Raw genomic sequence first — 20306 nt, 5'->3', positions numbered from 1 at the left:
GAGGCAAGAGTGACGCATGGCCGACAAAGGCCAGAAATATGCTTATAAAAAGGCAAAATTTTGGCTACAGAATTCAGCTGCAGCATAGATGTGCAATTTCTGTTGAAAAGGCAGCATTTTCTTCCAAACCTGCCTGTACAAACACAGCACGAGCTCCCCACCTACAAGCCATTATGAAAAGTCCTTGGTATCACCACTCCTCTCTTGCTTCCCAGCCCCATCCTTCCCATAAGCTATAGCTGGATCCATTAAGAGTTAATACGATGAGCAACATGAGAGTGCTTAAAACAACCAGACAGTCACCAAGATAAAGATCTCTGGAAAATATAATGCTGTGTCCGATTTAATCATGTGCCAGAACTGCTGATGGTGTTTGAAACTACTGCAACGTTCACTCCGACAACAGTGACTGGCAGCAAGAGGCAGCCCAGCTGGCTGGCCCACGGTGGGGCAGGAAACCAGACAGTGCTTCTTTAATAAACGCAGGAATCGTACAAGGGGCTTTCACCATCATCACCATTACACCTTCGTGATAAATCAAGGAAGATGAGATTTGGCCCTGCATAAACCTGCAGGCACAATGTGCTTTGCTGTGGGCATCAAATTCTCTTGTCCTATCCACAGGTAAGTCTATCCCACATATTAGGGGAGCCCACATAAGCAGGAAACAACCAGGGTAGTTACTGGGAAGGGAAAACAGTGTTTCCTCAGAGACAATGCCCTGATCACAGCATGTCCCAAACACACAACTCATCTCTTCTGAGTAGCATCAAATCAGTGCAGATCCCAAGAGAAAACTCTATATTTAAGCTGCAGGCCCAGGTATTAAGATTAAGGAGACACTTGTAATGCCTTCAAATCCATTTATTTCCTTCATCTTATCTGTTTCTATCCCCTTCTGCAACCCTGCTGCTTCTCCTCTTAGTACCATGTTCCATTTTCTCATGTTTGCCATTCCTTTTACCAAAAAAAAAAAAAAATCCCTTAAAAAAAAAAAAAAATCCTTTAAAAAAAAAAAAAAATCCTTTAAAAAAAAAAAAAAATCCTTTAAAAAAAAAAAAAAATCCTTTAAAAAAAAAAAAAAATCCTTTAAAAAAAAAAAAAAATCCTTTAAAAAAAAAAAAAAATCCTTTAAAAAAAAAAAAAAATCCTTTAAAAAAAAAAAAAAATCCTTTAAAAAAAAAAAAAAATCCTTTAAAAAAAAAAAAAAATCCTTTAAAAAAAAAAAAAAATCCTTTAAAAAAAAAAAAAAATCCTTTAAAAAAAAAAAAAAATCCTTTAAAAAAAAAAAAAAATCCTTTAAAAAAAAAAAAAAATCCTTTAAAAAAAAAAAAAAATCCTTTAAAAAAAAAAAAAAATCCTTTAAAAAAAAAAAAAAATCCTTTAAAAAAAAAAAAAAATCCTTTAAAAAAAAAAAAAAATCCTTTAAAAAAAAAAAAAAATCCTTTAAAAAAAAAAAAAAATCCTTTAAAAAAAAAAAAAAATCCTTTAAAAAAAAAAAAAAATCCTTTAAAAAAAAAAAAAAATCCTTTAAAAAAAAAAAAAAATCCTTTAAAAAAAAAAAAAAATCCTTTAAAAAAAAAAAAAAATCCTTTAAAAAAAAAAAAAAATCCTTTAAAAAAAAAAAAAAATCCTTTAAAAAAAAAAAAAAATCCTTTAAAAAAAAAAAAAAATCCTTTAAAAAAAAAAAAAAATCCCTTAAAAAAAAAAAAAAAGCTAATAAGATTTAAACTTTTGCTTCATTTTGCCCCAGGAAAACTGACAGACAGTTACAACACAATGGATTTATCTGCTGTTAGTAGTTTTATCATGGTTGAAGTAGGTAAGATCTGTAGTGGCAGTACCATCATCCCCAGACGGCCGCAGGAGGAACTACCCAGCAGGGAAGCCCCTCCTGAGAGGCGGCAGGGATCAGCTATGCACCCACACAAGAAAACCAGCCACACTCCTGCACATCTCAATTAATAGCCACTTGCACCAGCTGTCCATTTTCTACTGAACATAGCAGTCAAACCTCCAAAGGTTGTTTAAATTAAAACAGATGCAGCTTTTGCAGGTGGCACCTGAGGCGCTGTGAGTATTGGAATTACTCACTGTGTATACCAAAGAATTAAATTTTCCTAACTCGAAATCAAACAGGTTCCAATGAAGGAGGGGTGGGTAAGAAAGAAAAAAAAATAAATATCAGAAAACTGCCTCTCTCCTCTACTTCCCCATGCCCACTACAAAACCAAACTCAAAGCATTTTGAGGTCCCAAAGCATTTCTATTCTTATCAAGAAAAACATGTTTTCTCTTGAATTACCATAATTCTAGCAATTTGAGCTGTAATTTGGTAGCCTGCCTTGTATAAGATGGAGTTCTGAGCTACACATAACCTACAAACCTTGTGAGATCCACCTATCTCTATCACACAGTTATGAGGAAATACAGACTCTAATACTTAAATTCAGAAGCAGAAATAGGAGCAGTAGCTCCTGTCCTGAGGGAACCAAAAATAGGAAACGAGTCATACTTAAAACATTGACACTCATCAGCTGCAAAACGATTAAATGGGTATCCCTATCGGTTTATTTGCAGATTGTAACTCTTTAGTTCTCTGTTTCACCGAGTCTCGAGATCAAATCTGTCAAAAGACATTGCAGCAAGCTTGTATAGGTGTAGTTTTCTTATGACTTTTCTCAGTCCTTCTGTATCATGCCTCCAGCATGCTAGAACTGCATGTTGGTAAGACAATGTCTTCCAGCAACAGGCTTTCACTTCACTAACATAACCTACGGAGCTCTGCCATGTGCCAGTTGGGCCAGGTGCCTGGCTTACCCAGCAGGGTTTGTCAAACTAGCACCTGAGCTCATGCACAAGGCCACACAGCTTCTCTGTCCTTGATCCCAGGCAGTCCAAAACTGACATCTTTATGTTACAGGATAAACCTATTTGTCACCAGGGATTTAAATGAACAATAATAAATAAACTGAACGGATTAAGGATGCAACTGCAAACAACTCAATTTGCCATGGAGTTCATGGCATACAGTAAATAAAAGGAAACAGGAAAGCCTAAGTGAAATACTTCATATATTTTAAGCCCACATCTTTTATCACCCATTCCATCACAAAACTATGCAATCAAGATTTCTAGTTGGAGTTTGTAGAGGCTTTTTTGTTTTCAGGATTTTAGGTTTTATTTTACTAGCTGTTAAGGACAGCAGTGAAAGATCATGACCCCATTTCCACTCCTCCAGAGTCTGTACAGCTCTCTTTGATGTTTCTAATATAGCCTCGTGGATCATATCACCTCTATCATGAAGGCACAGGGATTATCTTTCTCCAATATTTTGCATTCTCCCTTAAACAAAAGACACTTCCTCCTGTTCTTCCAACTGTGAAAAATAGCTGCCTATATCACATAGAAAGCCAGTAATCTTGTTTGTTAACCAGCTGTTTTGTTCTAAGTTGTTGGCCTTTTTAAACATGCTTAAATGTTTATCTTGCCTATAAAAATCAAATTTCCCAGGAATTTTCCAGAAAAAATAGTTCTTACCTTTGCATTCCCATCATCAGCTACAAATGCTACAGTAAATTAAAGTTTCCTGGGCATATGTAGCTCTTTAAGAAATTCTGTGTAGTACCCCAAAACTGCAACAGGGTCAGCATGAAAGAAATCATTATTGGGTTAAGATAGAAAGACATATGGCTCCCTTTCAGCCAAACTCAATACATTAAAGCCTAACCATATGTACTCATTTGAGAAAGACCAGAATTAGTAAACTCACAGCCATATTTTCTAAGTAATGGTAATCTCATAGGTCTATATTTTCTTTAATGAGCTCTTCCACAGCAGAAAGCAAAGAAAACAGGAAACTAAAGACTTGGGACTTTATTTATAAAGGGACTTGGTCCCTTTATTTATTTTATCTCTCAACAGGCATGCGCAAAATGTTGATAAAGTCAATGGATGAATTTTATCTCCCATTCCCACAGGTTTTAGGTAGGAAGAAGCTTCCTGGAAAAGTTTATGCATTGAGGGATGTCTGGACCTGCTGGATTCTCAAAACAAGACAGTGCCAAGTGATATCCATTCAATTTATGCTCATCTATGCAACTATGTCCTTCAGTAAGGAGGATACACCACTCACCACACAACCATACTTCCCACTAGACTGGTAATAAATTAGTGCTTGTAAGACATATGTGGTTTAAAAGATAAACCTCCTTCCTATATAATTTTAAAATCCATTATATAAATTTCTTAGCTGAGAAGTAAACTATTGTTCTTACTTTGCAAACAGAATGGCACCTAGGTGACATTTCTTCAACAACAGCAGACCCTGGATGAAGAGTTTGTCACAGGAAGAACAGACCCTTTCTATGCTCCAGCATGTCTGGCAAGCACTCTCTCTGTATCCCTAGGACCATGACACATGTGAAATAAAGTTGTCCCACTGCTATTTTCAAGCGCAGATGAAATCCAGGGTGCTCTTCAAACCCAGGAGCCCAACTGCTTCAGGACAGACCCCACATTATCCTCCCATTCCCACGCAGATTGTATCACCAGCCCCTTGCACAGCCAAAACTGAACAGTAAACCTGCTGCTTCTGCCAAAAAAACAAACTTTGCCTCCATATTTTAACAAGTGTAGCAACAAACTAAGCCAAAAGAAGAAAGAAGTCACCCGCAAATGCGCCTGATCAAAAGTAAGTAAAATACATATTCCTGGCCCCAGGTCTTGAAGGCCTGACGGTGCTCAGTCTGACGACCCCGACAGAATGCCAAGCTCACGGTCTGAGCTTCTACTCGCAAAACTTCATCCATCAGGAAAACAAAGAACGTCTGAGGCCAAGCAGCACAACTTTGAAGAGCGGGCTTGCAACGAGGCCAACGTAAGTAAGGACAGAAATGAACTGACCTTGACATAGGCTAGGTAATGCTCGCACTTTTCATGCATGTAGGACAGCTGCAGCCTCTCTGTGATCTGCCCCACTGCCTCTCCAGGGGTCACAAAGTAAACTCTGGGTTGCTGGCTCTTTTCCTTCTTTGCCACATCAGCAGTCAAGTTATAATTCAAACCTGTTTTAAAAAGGAAGAAGAAGAAAACAAAGGACGTCAGTGAACAATAGTTATTTTCTAGCCACCTAGCAATAGATGCTGTTGTCCCCAGGGCATGTGTGCTTGAAGAGAGGTCAACCCTTACAGGCCCTCAATCAATCACTAAGCTTCCTGTGGCTGCACAAACCCATATCCAGTTACTAATGTACTCCCAGGTTTTGTGTCGCCACATTCCCCAGCCCATCCTTTCCCGTAGGAAATTCTGTGTAAATATATACCTAGACACGCACGTTTAATGAAAAAAGAGAAACACAAGTTGCTTAAACTATATTGCTAACATAAAAAGCAAAAACACAACACAAACAACAACAGCAGCAGCCTCAAGCTTTCTTTTCCTTCTAGAACAGCACAAACCATGTCAGTGTCAACAAGGACGTGGCCCTTCCTGACAATTCCTTTTGGTGATTTGCAGTCATCTTAGATATTAGACTGTAACAAGAGGTTGATGCCTTGCACTCGGTAGCCCCCTACCCCTCTTTAGATGTTACACACCCCTGGCAGTTTATAGAGGAATAACCAGAGACTAATGAGCTCCATCTCTGTAAATCCTGTAGCCTGGTGTTCTACGGGATAAGTAGCTTCACACAATCATTTGGTTTGTGACTGGAGGAATCTGTGTCCAACAGAAAACGTAGTTGTTACCTGAAGTAGCTGTACAGCGATCGAATAACCCGAGCTGACTATGCCTTTCCTTTTGGTAAATGCAGCAACAACAGGAGCAATCAAACTGCAACAGGAGCACGAACCCTCATTTTGCTACTTTCTACAGAGAACGAAACACTGGCTGTGAGGTCTTTTCACTCATCACAGACCACGGCCTGCATTGATTTCATCTGTTATCAAGGAAATAATGTGAATACCATGATATTGGCTCACTATCAATGGTTTAATGACTTTATAATCTTTGTAAATGACAACCAGCACCGGCTACTGTGCTGATTTGTATGCAGGCTGCTTGCCAAATTATAGCTTTGGTTTCATTTAAGTCCTAAATGATTGATGCCAGATAATATGCTCCCCATAAATGTAAACTTTTTTAAAGCCAGAATTTTATGCACAATCAATGTAAATGTAACACGTTCCTGGACTGAAGTCTTCTATTCCAAATTTCAGCAAGAGGTCTTTGGTGGGTTTATGTCGTGTTTTTATTTGGTTTTGTGGTGGTGATTTTTTAAATCAATGAAAATCCTTCTCTCTCTAAATTAACACTGCTGCTAGTGCTATCCCCTTCAATCATTTCTCCACCAAAATTTCACATCTTTGAAGAATTTATTGAATGATATTGTAAAACTCAGTGCAAAAGTCCCTGTGAACATTCATAATTCAAACCGACCTCGCTTCCATTTCAGTGTGTTGCATTCTGATGAAAAGCTCACTCACACATTCACACAAAGCGACCAGAGACATACCCTGGGTAGTAAGAAAACCCACAGCTGAGGAATCAGCCTAACTGCTATCACAGGGCTCCACCTGAACTTTTTTTGCTCGCTTTTTGCGGAATGACTTGCTTAGAAGGAAAATGCCTTGAAAGTGTTTCAAACTCTGAGAGGCTCACCACCTAAAACTCTCCCTGAAGTGGTGTTTGCTCAGTCCTGCTAAAAGCACCACCTAAATAGAAACACGGGGTTTAGCCTGTTTAACCAGCAGTCTCTTTCTTAATATTTTTTTTCTTTTTTAAAGTGTGCACATCCCACACCTACCCCCAGTTTTCTCCCTTCCACTTTCAAGACCTCACATGCAAGCCCATGTGCTGAGATCCACACCATTGTCCCAAGAATAAAGACAAGAAAACCAGTAGCATCCCCAGGCAGAAGCAAAAAGCCCCACGGGGAGATGCAGCCCCCTCCAAAGGAGAAATTCCAAAGGAAGGTAGGGCAGCATAGCTTGCAGGGGCGCTTGGGGAGGCTCTTCAAAGGAAGGGCAAAGTATTGCTGACACTAACAGTTCCTGGCTGCAGGCACCGAGACGCATCTCAAGGCAAGCCCTGCACCAGGAGATGCCAGCCCTGCACCATGCCCGAGCAAAGTGCCCCCAGCTACCACCTCTCTGGAACAGCAGGGGTTGCTTTCAGTCAAGCAGCACAGTTCCCATCCTCCCCCCCGCCCCCCGCCTCCCCTTTATTTTGACAACTTGTTTCTATGTTATATCCAATGATGTCACATCAGTGGAAAAACTGAAATATCATGAGTAAGGTGGTTTTTGGTTTTTTTTCCTCTCCCCAGCTTCATTTCTTCCAAAAAGCAACCAGGGTGGGAAGATAACTGGCCAGACTTAGTACTGCTGGTGGTTTAAGTTCCCCCTGCTCGTTCCATAAGTTCCCCCTGCTCGTTCCAGTAGAAGACCTCGAGGCAATTTCTTGCTAGCATATTAACTCTTGCAGGTAATGCCTTCAAATATTTTTCCAGCAGCTTTGAGCAGGTCTGGTTAGAAATGTTTCTGGGGATCTGCCCATCCCAACTTCACACAATCAAAACAGAACTCTGGCATGGATTTGATGAGCTCAGATCAAGGACTTGATTTTTCTAACAACTATTCCTTTTCTATAACTAAAGTTATATGCCTAAAAGCTTTGATAACAGCTCACTGAGAAATTTTTGGTCATACAGATTATGCTACAGCACACAAAATGCAGGCAGCAAAATGGAATAAGCACATCCATAAGTTCTTGTTAAACTACTAGCTATAGTACTGATCAGTGGAGGGGAAACAGATCACCACATGGAGAAAATTAAGAACTTCCTAAATAATAACAAGAAGCCATTGGAAGAGGAATGCATTTCTTTGCCTTCTCTACCAGTAATTACAAGGAGAAAATGATTCATGAACTTTGCTTGCAGAGAAAATTCTCAAGTAATGAAAGTATAAAAGAAGTTGCCCTAGTATATGACAACATACATAGGACATTCCCTCCATCCTCTTCCAAAACCTTTCTCTCTTCCCCTTGCTTCAAAACTTGGTGGTTTCAAACCCTTTCTCATAGTGGAAGCTTTCTCCCAAGCTTCCAAGTAGGAAGCCATCCTCACTGCTCCAGGCTTACACAGAGCAACACGTCCATCACAGGCTATAGGACAAGAGGAAATGGTCTCATGTTGTGCCAGGGGAGGTTCAGGTTGGATATTAGGAAAAATTTCTTCACTGAAAGGGTTATCAGGCATTGGAATGGGCTGCCCGGGGAAGTGGTTGAGGCCCCATCCCTGGAGGTGTTCAAAAGACAAGTTGACATGGTGCTCGGGAATATGGTTTAGTGTTGGTTTTTTTTGTTTTGTTTTGTTTTTTGTTTTTAATTTTTTTAATGGTTGGACTAGATGATCTTAAAGGTCCCTTCCAACCTAGGTGATTCTGCTTCTGAGGCGTTCAGAGGGTAGCACTCTCAGGCCTGCGTACAAGCAGACTGGAAAATGAGAGACAGACAGAAATAATACCCCTGCACCAAACTACAGCAGGATACAGATAAGGAGTGTTCACTTTCATCAGGTTTTGGACTAGGCATGTTTCTTCAGTCTTAGAAATACATCCAAACAGAGTGAAAATGTCAAGCAACCCATTATCCCACACTAAATCTCACACCAGTCTTCCAGGCAACAGTATTTGGGACATGAAGACCACCCTAGAGATGGATCAGCACACAATGCACACCTGAAGTGAAGTAGAAGAGAAGCTTTGAAGAAGTTTCTAACCCATCTACCTAACTAGCCAAATGCCCAAAGCCCCATCATTTCATAGTCACTTAAAAGTCACCTAATTCTTACATTGGCACTAATTTTACTACTATTGTTGCTCTTATCATTGAGGAAATTATCCAGAATGTGGGCACAAGTTTATTTCCATTCTCCTGCAAGGATCAATGCATCATCAGAGATGCCAGCAGCTTCTGTTTTTTTGTCCTGGTCACCCAGAAGCGTTGGGTCTGAGCAGGCTGAAGTCTGCTCATCCAAGCTAAGAAAGACCTTTCTCTCATCCCTGCCATTCCTGCAGATACAGAGACCCCAGGAGAGATAAAGCAACGGCCCTTCAAGTGAGGGAGGAACAGTCGGAGTGAGATTCCGAGGTGAAGGAGGGAAAACCTAAAATGCTGTATTTCTCACACATCCAAGATGTACCAGAGGTTGTCTCTGTCGGTGGGCGTATAACTAGACACTCAGCTCTCCAGCAAGCACAGAGGCAGAGCGAAGGGTCGGACAATGCCTGGCACACACTGCAGAGCACATGCTTCACTTGGGCATGGCTGCTTGTTTAGACAAAACCATTTCAGCAATAAAGTCATACTTCTGAAAACCACAGACTGCATACAGCATCCACAAAATGGATGGGAGTTACACTGTCACTGGCAGTATCAAGCAGTATCAATAAACACAGATCCTCAAAAAAAAGGGAGGTGGGGAAGGTTTCTATGCAAGTGTGAGACAGTGCTAGGTGAAGACAACTTTCCTTCACGTGCCAGTTAACAAAATAACCGCATGTTCAAATAAGCATTGAAGACACACATTTGCAACAGAAGAATGCTGCCTGCATGTCCAGGTTGACTTTCTAAACATTGTGTAGTGGGTGAACAGCTTTCAGCCACTTAAAAGCAAGAGCAACACCCATCTTTTCTCCAGTAAGCATCAGCCTTGAGCATCCATGCTGACAAGGCTTAGAGGAGCGGTTTTCCCAGTCAGCACTGTGTTCTTGTCATCTGACTTACCAGGCTGCCCTCAGACATCCAAAGATTAGACAATCCCAATACTTTTAGCCACAAAACTTTGACATAGCATTTCAACACCTCCATATGACTTTCAGAGTCTGAACAACGATGTACTTCAGGGATATTCTATTTTTTTTGTCCCTACATTTAACCACGCAGGAGAGGAGCTGTTGCAGTATTTCCATTAATTGTTCTACCCTTTGTTAACTCACACTCTTCAAATGCAACATAATTAAAATGGCCTGACTGTTAGATTACAAACTGAAAGCTTATTTGAGATATTTTATCCACATCATATCCTCAAGGGATTTTATACAGTCAGATATTTCTGGCTGCAATGTTTTCACGCCAAATCACTTTGCTAGAAGCATTGTATAAAAAGACAATGGTTGGAAGTTTTGTAATCATCTACTTAGTAGTAAAAAAATCCCTTGTAATGAGAAGTATGATACTAGCCAAAGAAGATGCACATGTGCTTTCATCACAATAAATCATTGAGAGTACAGTTTGTATGACAACATAGAGGAATTAACTGGCTCTTGGAAGACACAATGATGCAGGAAGATAGGTCTTTTGCAAACAAGGGGAACAGATACTTAGATTGGAGAAAAGGGCAGCTCACTTCTTAGCCACAGGTCCAGGGATATGAAATTAATGCAAAGGAAACATTTTAATCAGTACTCCCAGGAACATAAGAAAACCCAGATATTCAGAAAATCTATTTACTGGTTTTCAGAAAGGAATTAACACCCCTGGAGCACACAGAAAGAAGAGTCTTCTCAACTGAGGAGGAGAAGGCATTACAAAAAATACTTTCTCAAAACACATATTCATCTCCTGAGAGTCATCATTTACAGGGAAGGAAAAAGTACAAAAATAGAAACTGAAGTCTCAGCTGCACCAATATGTTAGAATCCAGAGGAATCTAAAATTTAGTAACTCCTCTCTTATGAGCTGTTCAGGTGACAAAGTGACAAGCTGCAGAGAGCAACTTCAACAAGCAGCTTGTAGTTCTCACTCCATGGGAACACCAGGAGAAATAGCAAGAAGCCGCCTTCTTCTCTGGCTCATTTAAAATCCAAATCCTGCAGCAGGCTCTGTATACTGGGATGCACAGATGCAGCTCTCGCCCTTCTTGATTAGTGGCTCAGAAAGGCTGAGGCACAGAGCAGGAGGAGGCACTGCTTCCTCCAGCTCCTCACCAGTTGCCTCCTCACGCTGTGAGACTGAGGTACCTTCCCTGAGGAGCACACTGCAAGTCCTCTGTCATTGCTAAAGCATGGCAACGGTAAAACATCGTGGCTGAATTAAACAAACCCAGACCTTACAATATTTAGAAATGCTGTATCTATCCCATACCACTTCACGCATTATTTAAGACTTGTAAACATTGGGATGTAGGACATAAGTAATATTTTTATGTAGCCAAGACAGAAAGGCTTGCACAGTTACACACCTTACACAATTCCATTCACACAACAAACTCCATGTGTTTTACAGAGACTAACTAACCTGGAGGATATTCCCATTAGCAGGAAAATACTGGGCTATTAATAATCATTTTACAGACAGGTAAAATGATGTACAGAAAAGGAAGTGTTCATGTCTTGTAGGAATTCAGATTAATAGGGTTCCATTTCAAGAGCTCCTTATAGACCTTCAAAAACTATTAATCAAGAGCAAATCGCACCGGCTTTCTGGTCACACTGATAGAGGATATGGATACAGAAATGTGTTATCAAGAGATAAACAGGAAATATGAACTTACAAAGCATCAGTTGTTTCTGTGTTCTCTGTCCTTGCAGTAAGCCCGAGGACACATTTCCCTCATTTCACTGAGGAAGAAACTGCCCCAGTATTATCTCAGCCTCATCAGAAGGTAAAAACGTGCCCAAGGAAGTTCCCAGGCAGGCTCCAGCTTTCTGGAATTATATAGACCAGCTCACCTCGAAACGCCTTATTTCACACACAAGCTCTGTTACTGATTCCAGAGAGAGCCCTTGACTCCAGGTGAAGGTGATAGTGTGCTCCTGCCCACAGCCGGCACGGTGGCCTTACCTATTTCTCCAGGAACACGCTTGCCACTGAAGCGAAAGCACGCAGTGACATTGAGGCAGTTCACTGGCTGCAAGCCATCGTGGCACTGAGGAGCTGTGATGTTGATGGATGCGGGCAGGAAAATGGAGATTTCCATGGTAATGACAGGCCTGGATCTGGAGATCAACAGAGAAGTGGAATTGAGTGATCGTTCAGAGGGAAGTTCTCAACCAAATGAAAATAAAGTATGTTTGGTAAGCTGCACAATCTCAAGCAGACATGAAAAACAGGAGAGTGCATTTGAACTATAAGATAAATTAGCAATTGACCTAGCTGGCAAGGACTACTCGTGTCTGAATGAAAACCATAGCATCAACTTGAAGTTCAGTACTGACTCTGGGGAAACCAGTAACACATAATAACAATCATCTCCAGTAAAAGTTGCAGAAAGCCTTCCTGATGAATGAAGAGGATAAAAAAATTAGCACAACAACCACCACGGACAACAAGTTCATGCAAGTGAAACTGCTTGCTAGGCAGCCTGGATGGTCAGGAACAGGTAGGCAAGAGACCTTAAGTTTCCAGAGAATGGTCTACAGTCAAATTTTTGACCTGAAAGTCAAGGAGGGAGCACAGGGGTAGGAGATGGATTCATACATAATTTTTCTGACAGTATAAGAGGGACAACAGACACTACATCCATGCTTTCTGGAGGAGAGAATGTTTGGCTAATTCCCTCCTGGTGAGAGGTCAGGACTGAATAGCTGTTTCACGCTGCTAAACCCTGTTTCAAGAGTTACCTGGTATGCTGTGAACCAAAGCTTTCTACCCTTGCAACTCGAGCACCAGCTTATTGCTACGACTATTCCTGGCTGAAGACGACCTTGGCCAGGATCACAGAGCACCCACCGAGTGCCATCAGGGCCCACGTGTGTCTCCTCTCACGTAACACTGAAGTCCCGCCAGCTTGGTTGCGAAAAGCAGCCCAAAGTCCAGGCTCTCCTGAGCCATCCCCAGCACAGGACTGCAGCCCAAAAATTCACCGTGTGTTATTCTTCATGGTTTCCATTCTGTACGTGTTCAACAGGAACATGTTCTTCCAAAACCAACTCTAGTAGTAAAAAAAATGTGCAGAAACCAGCAGATTTGCTTCTAAGGTAGTCCCAGCAGCCGCGCAAGGCCAGACCATGTAAGCAAACAACTTTGGGACTCTCACTCCACAAGCCACTTAATTCAGAGGCTGGGGAGAGGGGGGAGAAGAGAGCAGGGATTGTGGTTACACCTAATTCATATTGACGGGAACAAGCTTCACATCAATCTCCGAGACAGCTGCTCAGACCTTTTTACCACAGCCTGAAATAACAGCACAAGTTCACCTTTTTGAGATGGAGGATGAAGATAAATGCTAATCCTAGAAATACATACAGTAATGGGGGAAAGGAGGAGGAAAAAGAGTGAGCTTCCTAGGATCATTTCACACCTTGGAAAAAAACTCTTTCGAAACGCTTGAGGAAACATAAAAGAATAAATGCTATAATTGACCTAGAAAAATATTTCTCCTAGGAAAAAAATATTTCTCCAGCCATGATGCAGTGTGTGATTTTTCCTTACTGTTAGCTCACTTGGGGCTCACTGGGGAAAAAAACCACACAATGCATCTGTCAAACAGCCATATACACACACGAGCAACACGGCAATGATGATCTGCCCCGAGTCACTGCCACTTCCACCAAAGCCTTTAATATCACTTGGCAAAACATTTGTTGGTTTTGGCCAAAGGACTTCACAAAGGCTTCCGGGGGGATGGGCTGATTTCTTTATCCTAATGTGAATCTAAACAGCAAGAGGGACAAATTGCAGACTTGCAGTAGCTGTAATTAATCAGGCTGCCCACAAAGTCAGCCAGTAACGCGTTGATCTCCAAAACAGCGGAGGGCCACGAAGATGCTCAGAGGGATGGAGCACCTCTCCTATGAAGACAGGCTGAGGGAGCTGGGATTGTTCAGCCTGGAGAAGAGAAGGCTCCGGGGAGACCTAATAGCGGCCTTTCAATACCTGAAGGGTGCCTATAGAAGAGCTGGAGAAGGACTCTTTGTCAGGAAGGGTAATGATAGGACAAGGGGAAACGGTTTTAAATTGGAAGAAAAAAGATTCAGATTAGATATCAGGAAGAAATTTTTTACTATGAGGGGGGTGAGACACTGGCCCAGGTTGCCCAGGGAAGTTGTGGCTGCCCCATCCCTGGAAGGGTTCAAGGCCAGGCTGGATGGGGCTTGGAGCAACCTGCTCTGGTGGGAGGTGGCCCTGCCCAGGGCAGGGGGTTGGAACCCGATGATCTTTGAGGTCCCTTCCAACCCAAACCATTCTATGATTCTGTGATTCTAAAATGCACAGGCAATGACTGTGTGGACAGCAGTCACCGTGCTTCTGCAACGTGTTGTTTTAAACATCACAGCAAGCATTTCAGATTGCCGTTCTCTACCCTGCAAGTACCAACAATGGAGGAGAAAAATGCAGTTTTCTTTCCAGTGGGTTTGGAGATGCAGGGCTATGAGACTCCATGGGGCATGGCACACCTTTTCACAGAAGCAGCAATTGGCATCCTCTGTGTGCACAATGAAGGAACAGAGAACTCTTCAGAAGACTTGACTACCTGCCACACTGATCATCAAGGGCATTTCTTCTTCCCTTCTCCTTTTCCTTTTTGTTTTGTTTAACTGATTCAAAGGGAAACAGAGCCAAGTTTTTCCTGCCTTGAACAAGAAGCAGCCGGGCGCATCCGTTCTGCAGCTCTACCATTCCTCTTCCCAGTCTCACCACATCCCGCTATCCCTAGTGTCTAATTCTAATGACATCTAGGCATTAACAGGGTTTTTCTATTAAATATTAACAAGTGTAACAACGGAGCTACTGGCAAAATTCAGTTTCCCATTCTCTTCCCCAGGTCTGTGCATCTCAAGCCCACTCTTACTCTCCACCTGCATAATTTGGTGGACCAAGCTGTCACACCTCTCTCCATCAGATGAAACAAGCAATTGCAATTAATTCATACACTTGAAACAGCAGCCCAAATCCTGTGTGCATTGCAAACATCTCTGTATTTCATTTCCCTGAAGGCTGTTATTTCATTCTGCACCCTTGCAAATTTACATCCTGGCATCGTACATAGCTGGCTTTTTACTCAACTGTATTCCCTTAAATCATAATTTATTTACTTTATGCAAATGTAAGAACAATAAAAAAGCCTTCTCACAAGTTCAGAGCAACCTTTTTAGAAAAGGCACTGAGATGCAATATATCTCCTTCTAGCTCTAACTTTTTCTTTTGTTCAGAGCCCTGGGAGTCCTACTTATTGTTATCCCTTACAACACTGTTTAAATTAGATTGTACATTCGTTGACACTATCCATGCCTAAAGTTCTGCTCAAAAGGTATTCCAGCTTGCTTCTTCTGACCACAATAAACTAGGGAGAAAACTGGAGTGGTGAAGGACTTGGATCACGTAAGATATAAACAGAAAACAGACACAAAAAGAAGACAACAGTGAATGAAAAAAGACTTTGATCTCACCTCAGAAGTACCACATTTCCTGACAAGAAGGCTCCAACTGTCATATCTGAAATTTTTGTAACATTGAGACAGTTACAAAGGAGGCACAGAATTCAGTTTTTTCAAGTCAGTTGGTAAATTATGGAGCACATGTAAAAAAAGCAATTTTTGACTTAAATCAGCCGGCTGGTCCCTTCAAATATAAATATGTCAAGAGTATAACAACACGATTATGTTTCTGGTGTTATTGCACTTCTACTTCATTGTTTGCTTTTTATTATTATTACGTTATTGTCTATGGTTTGTTTTTTTTTTTAAGCTTGTCTTCATGACTGAGCAGCTTCTAGGTAACTACAACCTTGGCCAGATAATGAAATCCTTTGCTTTAATATCTCAATCCTTCATCATGACTGTCCAAACATCTGAATCAAGCAATTTGCTCAAATTCTTATCAGGATCTTCGAATAACAGAGGGAAAAGGGAAGAAAACGCTCAGCTGCATCGGCCTCCCGTCATTGCAAGCACCAGCGATCTGGAAACGACCAGCTCCAGTGTTTTCTCAGCCTGCTGCTGCATTTCCCCCGTGCCCGTGCTGCCGGAGCAGCGGACGTACCTGGATAACCATTGCCATCCATATCGACTGCCCCCGATAGGGACTGGCCGAACATCCGCAGCATCGGGTTTATTGTTTGCCCAGACAGCTTCTGCAGCGGAAAGCACACAAGTGAAATCAGTCACTTAACACAAAGAATCCTCTAAAAAAAACCAAAAAAAAAAACCAAAAAAAAACCCCCAACAACAACCCTTCAAGCCTGATTTTCATGGCCACCGGGGCTCTTTTCGGTGGGCTGGGAGGGCTGCACATCTGCAGGCTCACACCTCACCCCCCAGCCCGGAGGCTGCGGCTGCAGGAAGCCCTTCTGACTCGGATTAAAAAACACAGACCTGCGTTACAACCCTCATGCAGACCCAAACAAAATAAAGACCACATCAAAAAGATTTCTCAGGGAAGGGGAGGAAATTTAACAGCACTGTAGAGATTTTGTCTTTTTTTTTTTTTTTCATTACATTTCTTTCTGTAAATAAAAGGTTTAAGTAGCGTCTTAACAAAATTAATGATTAATTGAAACAGAAGATCCTGCACAACCATCCTTTTTCACAAAGCTTGCCAGCATACTCAAAGTCAAAATGATTAATTTTCATCCCACTTGGAAATTCTGGTTTCCATCAGCTATTATGCAGCATTTTGTGTCAGTTTGGAAGCTGTATCTCATTTCTGCCTCCCCAATGCAAGATTAATTAACTTCTAACATAGCATCTTTTTTTTCTAATTACTAACACAAAAACTTTCTCTAAACGTTTTGAATTGTAAATGCCTTTGTCTGAAGCAAATTAATACATCAAAATCTCATTTTCTAAGAAGGCAATCAAATGTCTCCCAGCTCTCATTTATTATTCTGGGCCACCAAAGCAAGACCTGAACTCAAACTAACATCTGACTGCAGAGGTTGCAGACAGAGGAAACCTATCCCAGGAAGTAATGTCAAGGCTGTCGGTGGTGCTCCACGGCTTGTGACATGCAACCAGCTTTTCCTGGCCCTCCCAGAAAAGGACATAATATTGGACAAAAGGTCAGGCAGGAAATTCATGGGAAAAAAGGCAAGTTGAGGGGAAGAAAGATGTCCTGCAGTCTTAACAGACAGTTTAAAGGGAAAACAGTGCTCTGCCACGTACAGATCTCCTTTTCCTGCTCGTGGACAGATAAGATTAGACAACTGGAAGTGACTTCCTCCCCGCATGATACTTGCACCACATTTTTGGGAGGTCCCAGTTAGGGTGGTAAATCCCACCTGCAAACACCCCAGTGGAAGGCAGAGGTATAATGCTGCTCTGCTTTTAAGTGCCATGAATGAAAAAAGCAGGCTGCAAAGCCAATTAAGCTGCTTCTGGCTCATAGCCACCACTAAAGCTGCTGGAGGGACATGAGAGAACATTGATCAACAATTTAAACGAAGAAAAGAGAAAAGAGCTAACAAAATGAAAAGGGTGAAAACACATACACTGCAGGCCCCACCTCCACCTCTCTCAGCTTGTTTTAAAAAGGAAATCCAGGGCATTAAGATGGCTCAGGGATATAGTAATAAGATATAAAAAGTCTTTCACGTCTGAGTTCAAATCCAGGGCAGGTAGGTGAAGAGCTGAAGTCGTTACACAGTGGTTTTGGTTGCACATGAGAGATGAACCAGTGGTGTTTCTGGTGCCCTGCAGCAGACACTGGGAGATGGCAGAGACATTGCCAAAGGTGGTGCCCCCTCAGCTGCCTGAGGACATGGGACAACCGTTGTGTGGTATCAAGAGTCAGTGACTGTGACTGAGCTGGGCTTTGTCCCACTGACCCAGGGGAGAGGCACACACAGTGGGACAAAGCCACTCAACCAAAGCCACTGTCTGTTGGCCTTGTTCCAGCAGGGAGGGACATTATCACAAACAGGATGTTTCGCTTCCCACCCTGCTGATCTGGCCTTTTTCAAAAAAGGTAAAATTTTCCCATGAATGACAAAAAAAAAAAGTTTTAAAAATCTGATCCTTTTCAGCAAGAGCTGGAAATCTCCAGGCTTTTCAACAGCCAGAGAAGAATCTCGCAGCCAGTGGCTCTCAGCAAGAAACCAGCAGAATCCTCTACAAGCCACACATTCATGCCTTTTAGAAATATCCATAAAGAGTCATTTAACTTCCTTTTTTCTAAAAAGCAACACATGGCATATACATGGTAAAAGGAAGAAGGACTAAACTTCTATGGTCTGTTAGAATAGTCTCCAATATAACCACTAGATTCTTTAATTCTGCTTAAACTGATGTACTGTGAAGGATCCCACCCAGCAACAAAACAAACCAACCAGGACTTCAAATACATGGAGGGAGGGACGATTCAGACTCTCTGACAAAAGAAATAGGCTAGACAGAGACTAGATGACATGTGTTGGGCAGCTTGAGCATAAATTCATCTTCTCTTCTGCCTGGCCACAGTAGCTAAATTGCACTGCCATCTCTGCACAAGATGCTATAGCGTATCCCAGCTGAGATTTTACTTCATAATAATGGTCAGGGGAATGGCACCCAAGACCAGCCTTGTGATATATTGTCAACTGCAAGCACAGGGCCAACACTATGGGTAAAGAGGCTTTTGCAGGGCATAAAAGAAAACATAGTGACTCTTCTTTCTCACTAAGCCTGCTTCTACAGGAAGAAAGTGCAACCTCCCAGCTCCCCACTAGCCTCTCCATAATTTGTACGCTAAGCCTCTCCAGGGTTTTCATTTCTCCTCTCCAGCAGTACATTCAACCCCCAAGACATTATTTGCTTCCAGATGCAAGCTACAGCTGATATCTGTAACAAAAGACAGTGAAAAATATCTCCTAACATAGTTTTACCCTACAGCATAGATATGGACAAACTTTGGGAGAAGCCATCTTCAACCAGGACTGAGAAAAGGATGTAGGGCTATGATAAGGCTATCTATAAAGGGACCCCTAAGTATGGTTTACTTCTGCAGGCCCTGGGAAAGTGACTTCAGATAGGTATCATAAACAACAGCGTCACATACCATAGAGTACTGAGGTACAATACCATGGGTGTCCCCGTGGTAAATGTACACTGCTCCTATGTAGTTATCCTCCTGAGGCGCTCCAATGGCAACATCTGTAAAACAGTACAGATTACAAACATTTCACAATGCACTCCATTAATCCAGCTTTTTCCCAATTTTAGACGCCAGCTATCAATAGGAGAATAGCTCCCCATGATGAAGATGATCAGCAGCTCATGTGAACCTGGCCAGAAAGAACTTGTTTGATTTAATAAAGAGCTCGTGTTAAGATACACGCATGTGGCTATGCTATGCCTAAATAGAAACATGTGCTTGTTATGAAAATGTGTGTTTATTAACCAGCAACCATGCTCAAAAAGCTAATTTAGAATTCTTTTATATAAAAAAATCTTCAACCCAGGGGAACACTAGCTCTGTGAACCAGGACAGCATTGGCAAAACATAGCACTACATAAAGTTTGCTTGAAAATCCAAGGCTCCAAAATGAGGCTTAGTATATTAAATGGACAGGCAGGAAGAAAAAAAGGCTGCTGAGGGTACACTTTCAAATTACATTTGATCCAGTTAAACTGCAAACTCCTGCAGAAAGTGTGATCCCACTTCCCGTTCCCTTCTCCTAGTTGGATCTAATAACTACACAGCTGCTAAAATTAAACTCTTTCTGATGGCTTCATACCCATGGAGTGGTGCAACTCACTCTGCAGTCTCACCATCATCACAACTGACTCACAAGCAGCAGAAAAGCCACACAAATGCATGTCCAGGTGCAGAGGAAGAGGATGTCCACCTCTGGGCAACCAGCAATGAGGTTGGGTTACGCTTAATGGGATATCGTGCCCTGAGTGGACTGGAAGAAGTACATCCTGGCACACACCGAGTAAGTCAGCCTTTGTTTGGAAGTCCTTAATCTGCACTGCCAGAAATCAGGACATAAAAGGTGCCAGCATCAATACTTTGCTCTCACCTATTGCTATCACAGTATGTGGCCTCACACTGAGAGGCCTGTGAGAGCAGCAGGGGTAGAATAAATCAAAGGAGATAAATTATTAATAGAGGACATGCGATCAGGACTGAGAAGCTGCTTCTTAATTACCCTTCATGATACGAAACACAGTTATGTCAACAAAACTGGAAAGGCTTGACGACATAAGGAAACGGGAAAGAAGGAAGAAGTAAGACCCAGGTTTCTGTTTTGTTTGGTGCGAGGGTATCTAAAACCTTTTATAAACCATACAGGGAAGAACATAATGCAACAGCATGGAAAGCAAAGCAATGTTAATGAGACTGGGGTGTGAGCTGCATGAACAGGGACTAAATCCACATCAA

General features: G+C 41.7%; 1 protein-coding gene across 1 annotated transcript in view; it reads right to left on the bottom strand.

Annotated features, from left to right (window-relative positions):
* ITGA9 (integrin alpha 9) overlaps positions 1-20306 on the bottom strand; it is a 240150-nt gene that overhangs the window by 178950 nt on the left and 40894 nt on the right. The window contains exons 12-16 of the mRNA XM_014949431.1: positions 18978-19072; positions 15987-16077; positions 15395-15440; positions 11847-12001; positions 4905-5065 (exon numbers count right to left, since the gene is read on the bottom strand). Of these exons, the coding sequence (XP_014804917.1) occupies positions 4905-5065; positions 11847-12001; positions 15395-15440; positions 15987-16077; positions 18978-19072 (548 nt within the window). The remainder of the gene's footprint in view (positions 1-4904; positions 5066-11846; positions 12002-15394; positions 15441-15986; positions 16078-18977; positions 19073-20306) is intronic.

This window comes from Calidris pugnax, unplaced genomic scaffold (genome assembly GCF_001431845.1).
Source record: "Calidris pugnax isolate Ruff unplaced genomic scaffold, ASM143184v1 scaffold124, whole genome shotgun sequence".
In the NCBI taxonomy this organism is placed as follows: domain Eukaryota; kingdom Metazoa; phylum Chordata; class Aves; order Charadriiformes; family Scolopacidae; genus Calidris; species Calidris pugnax.
This window is presented reverse-complemented; position numbering and strand designations above follow the sequence as displayed.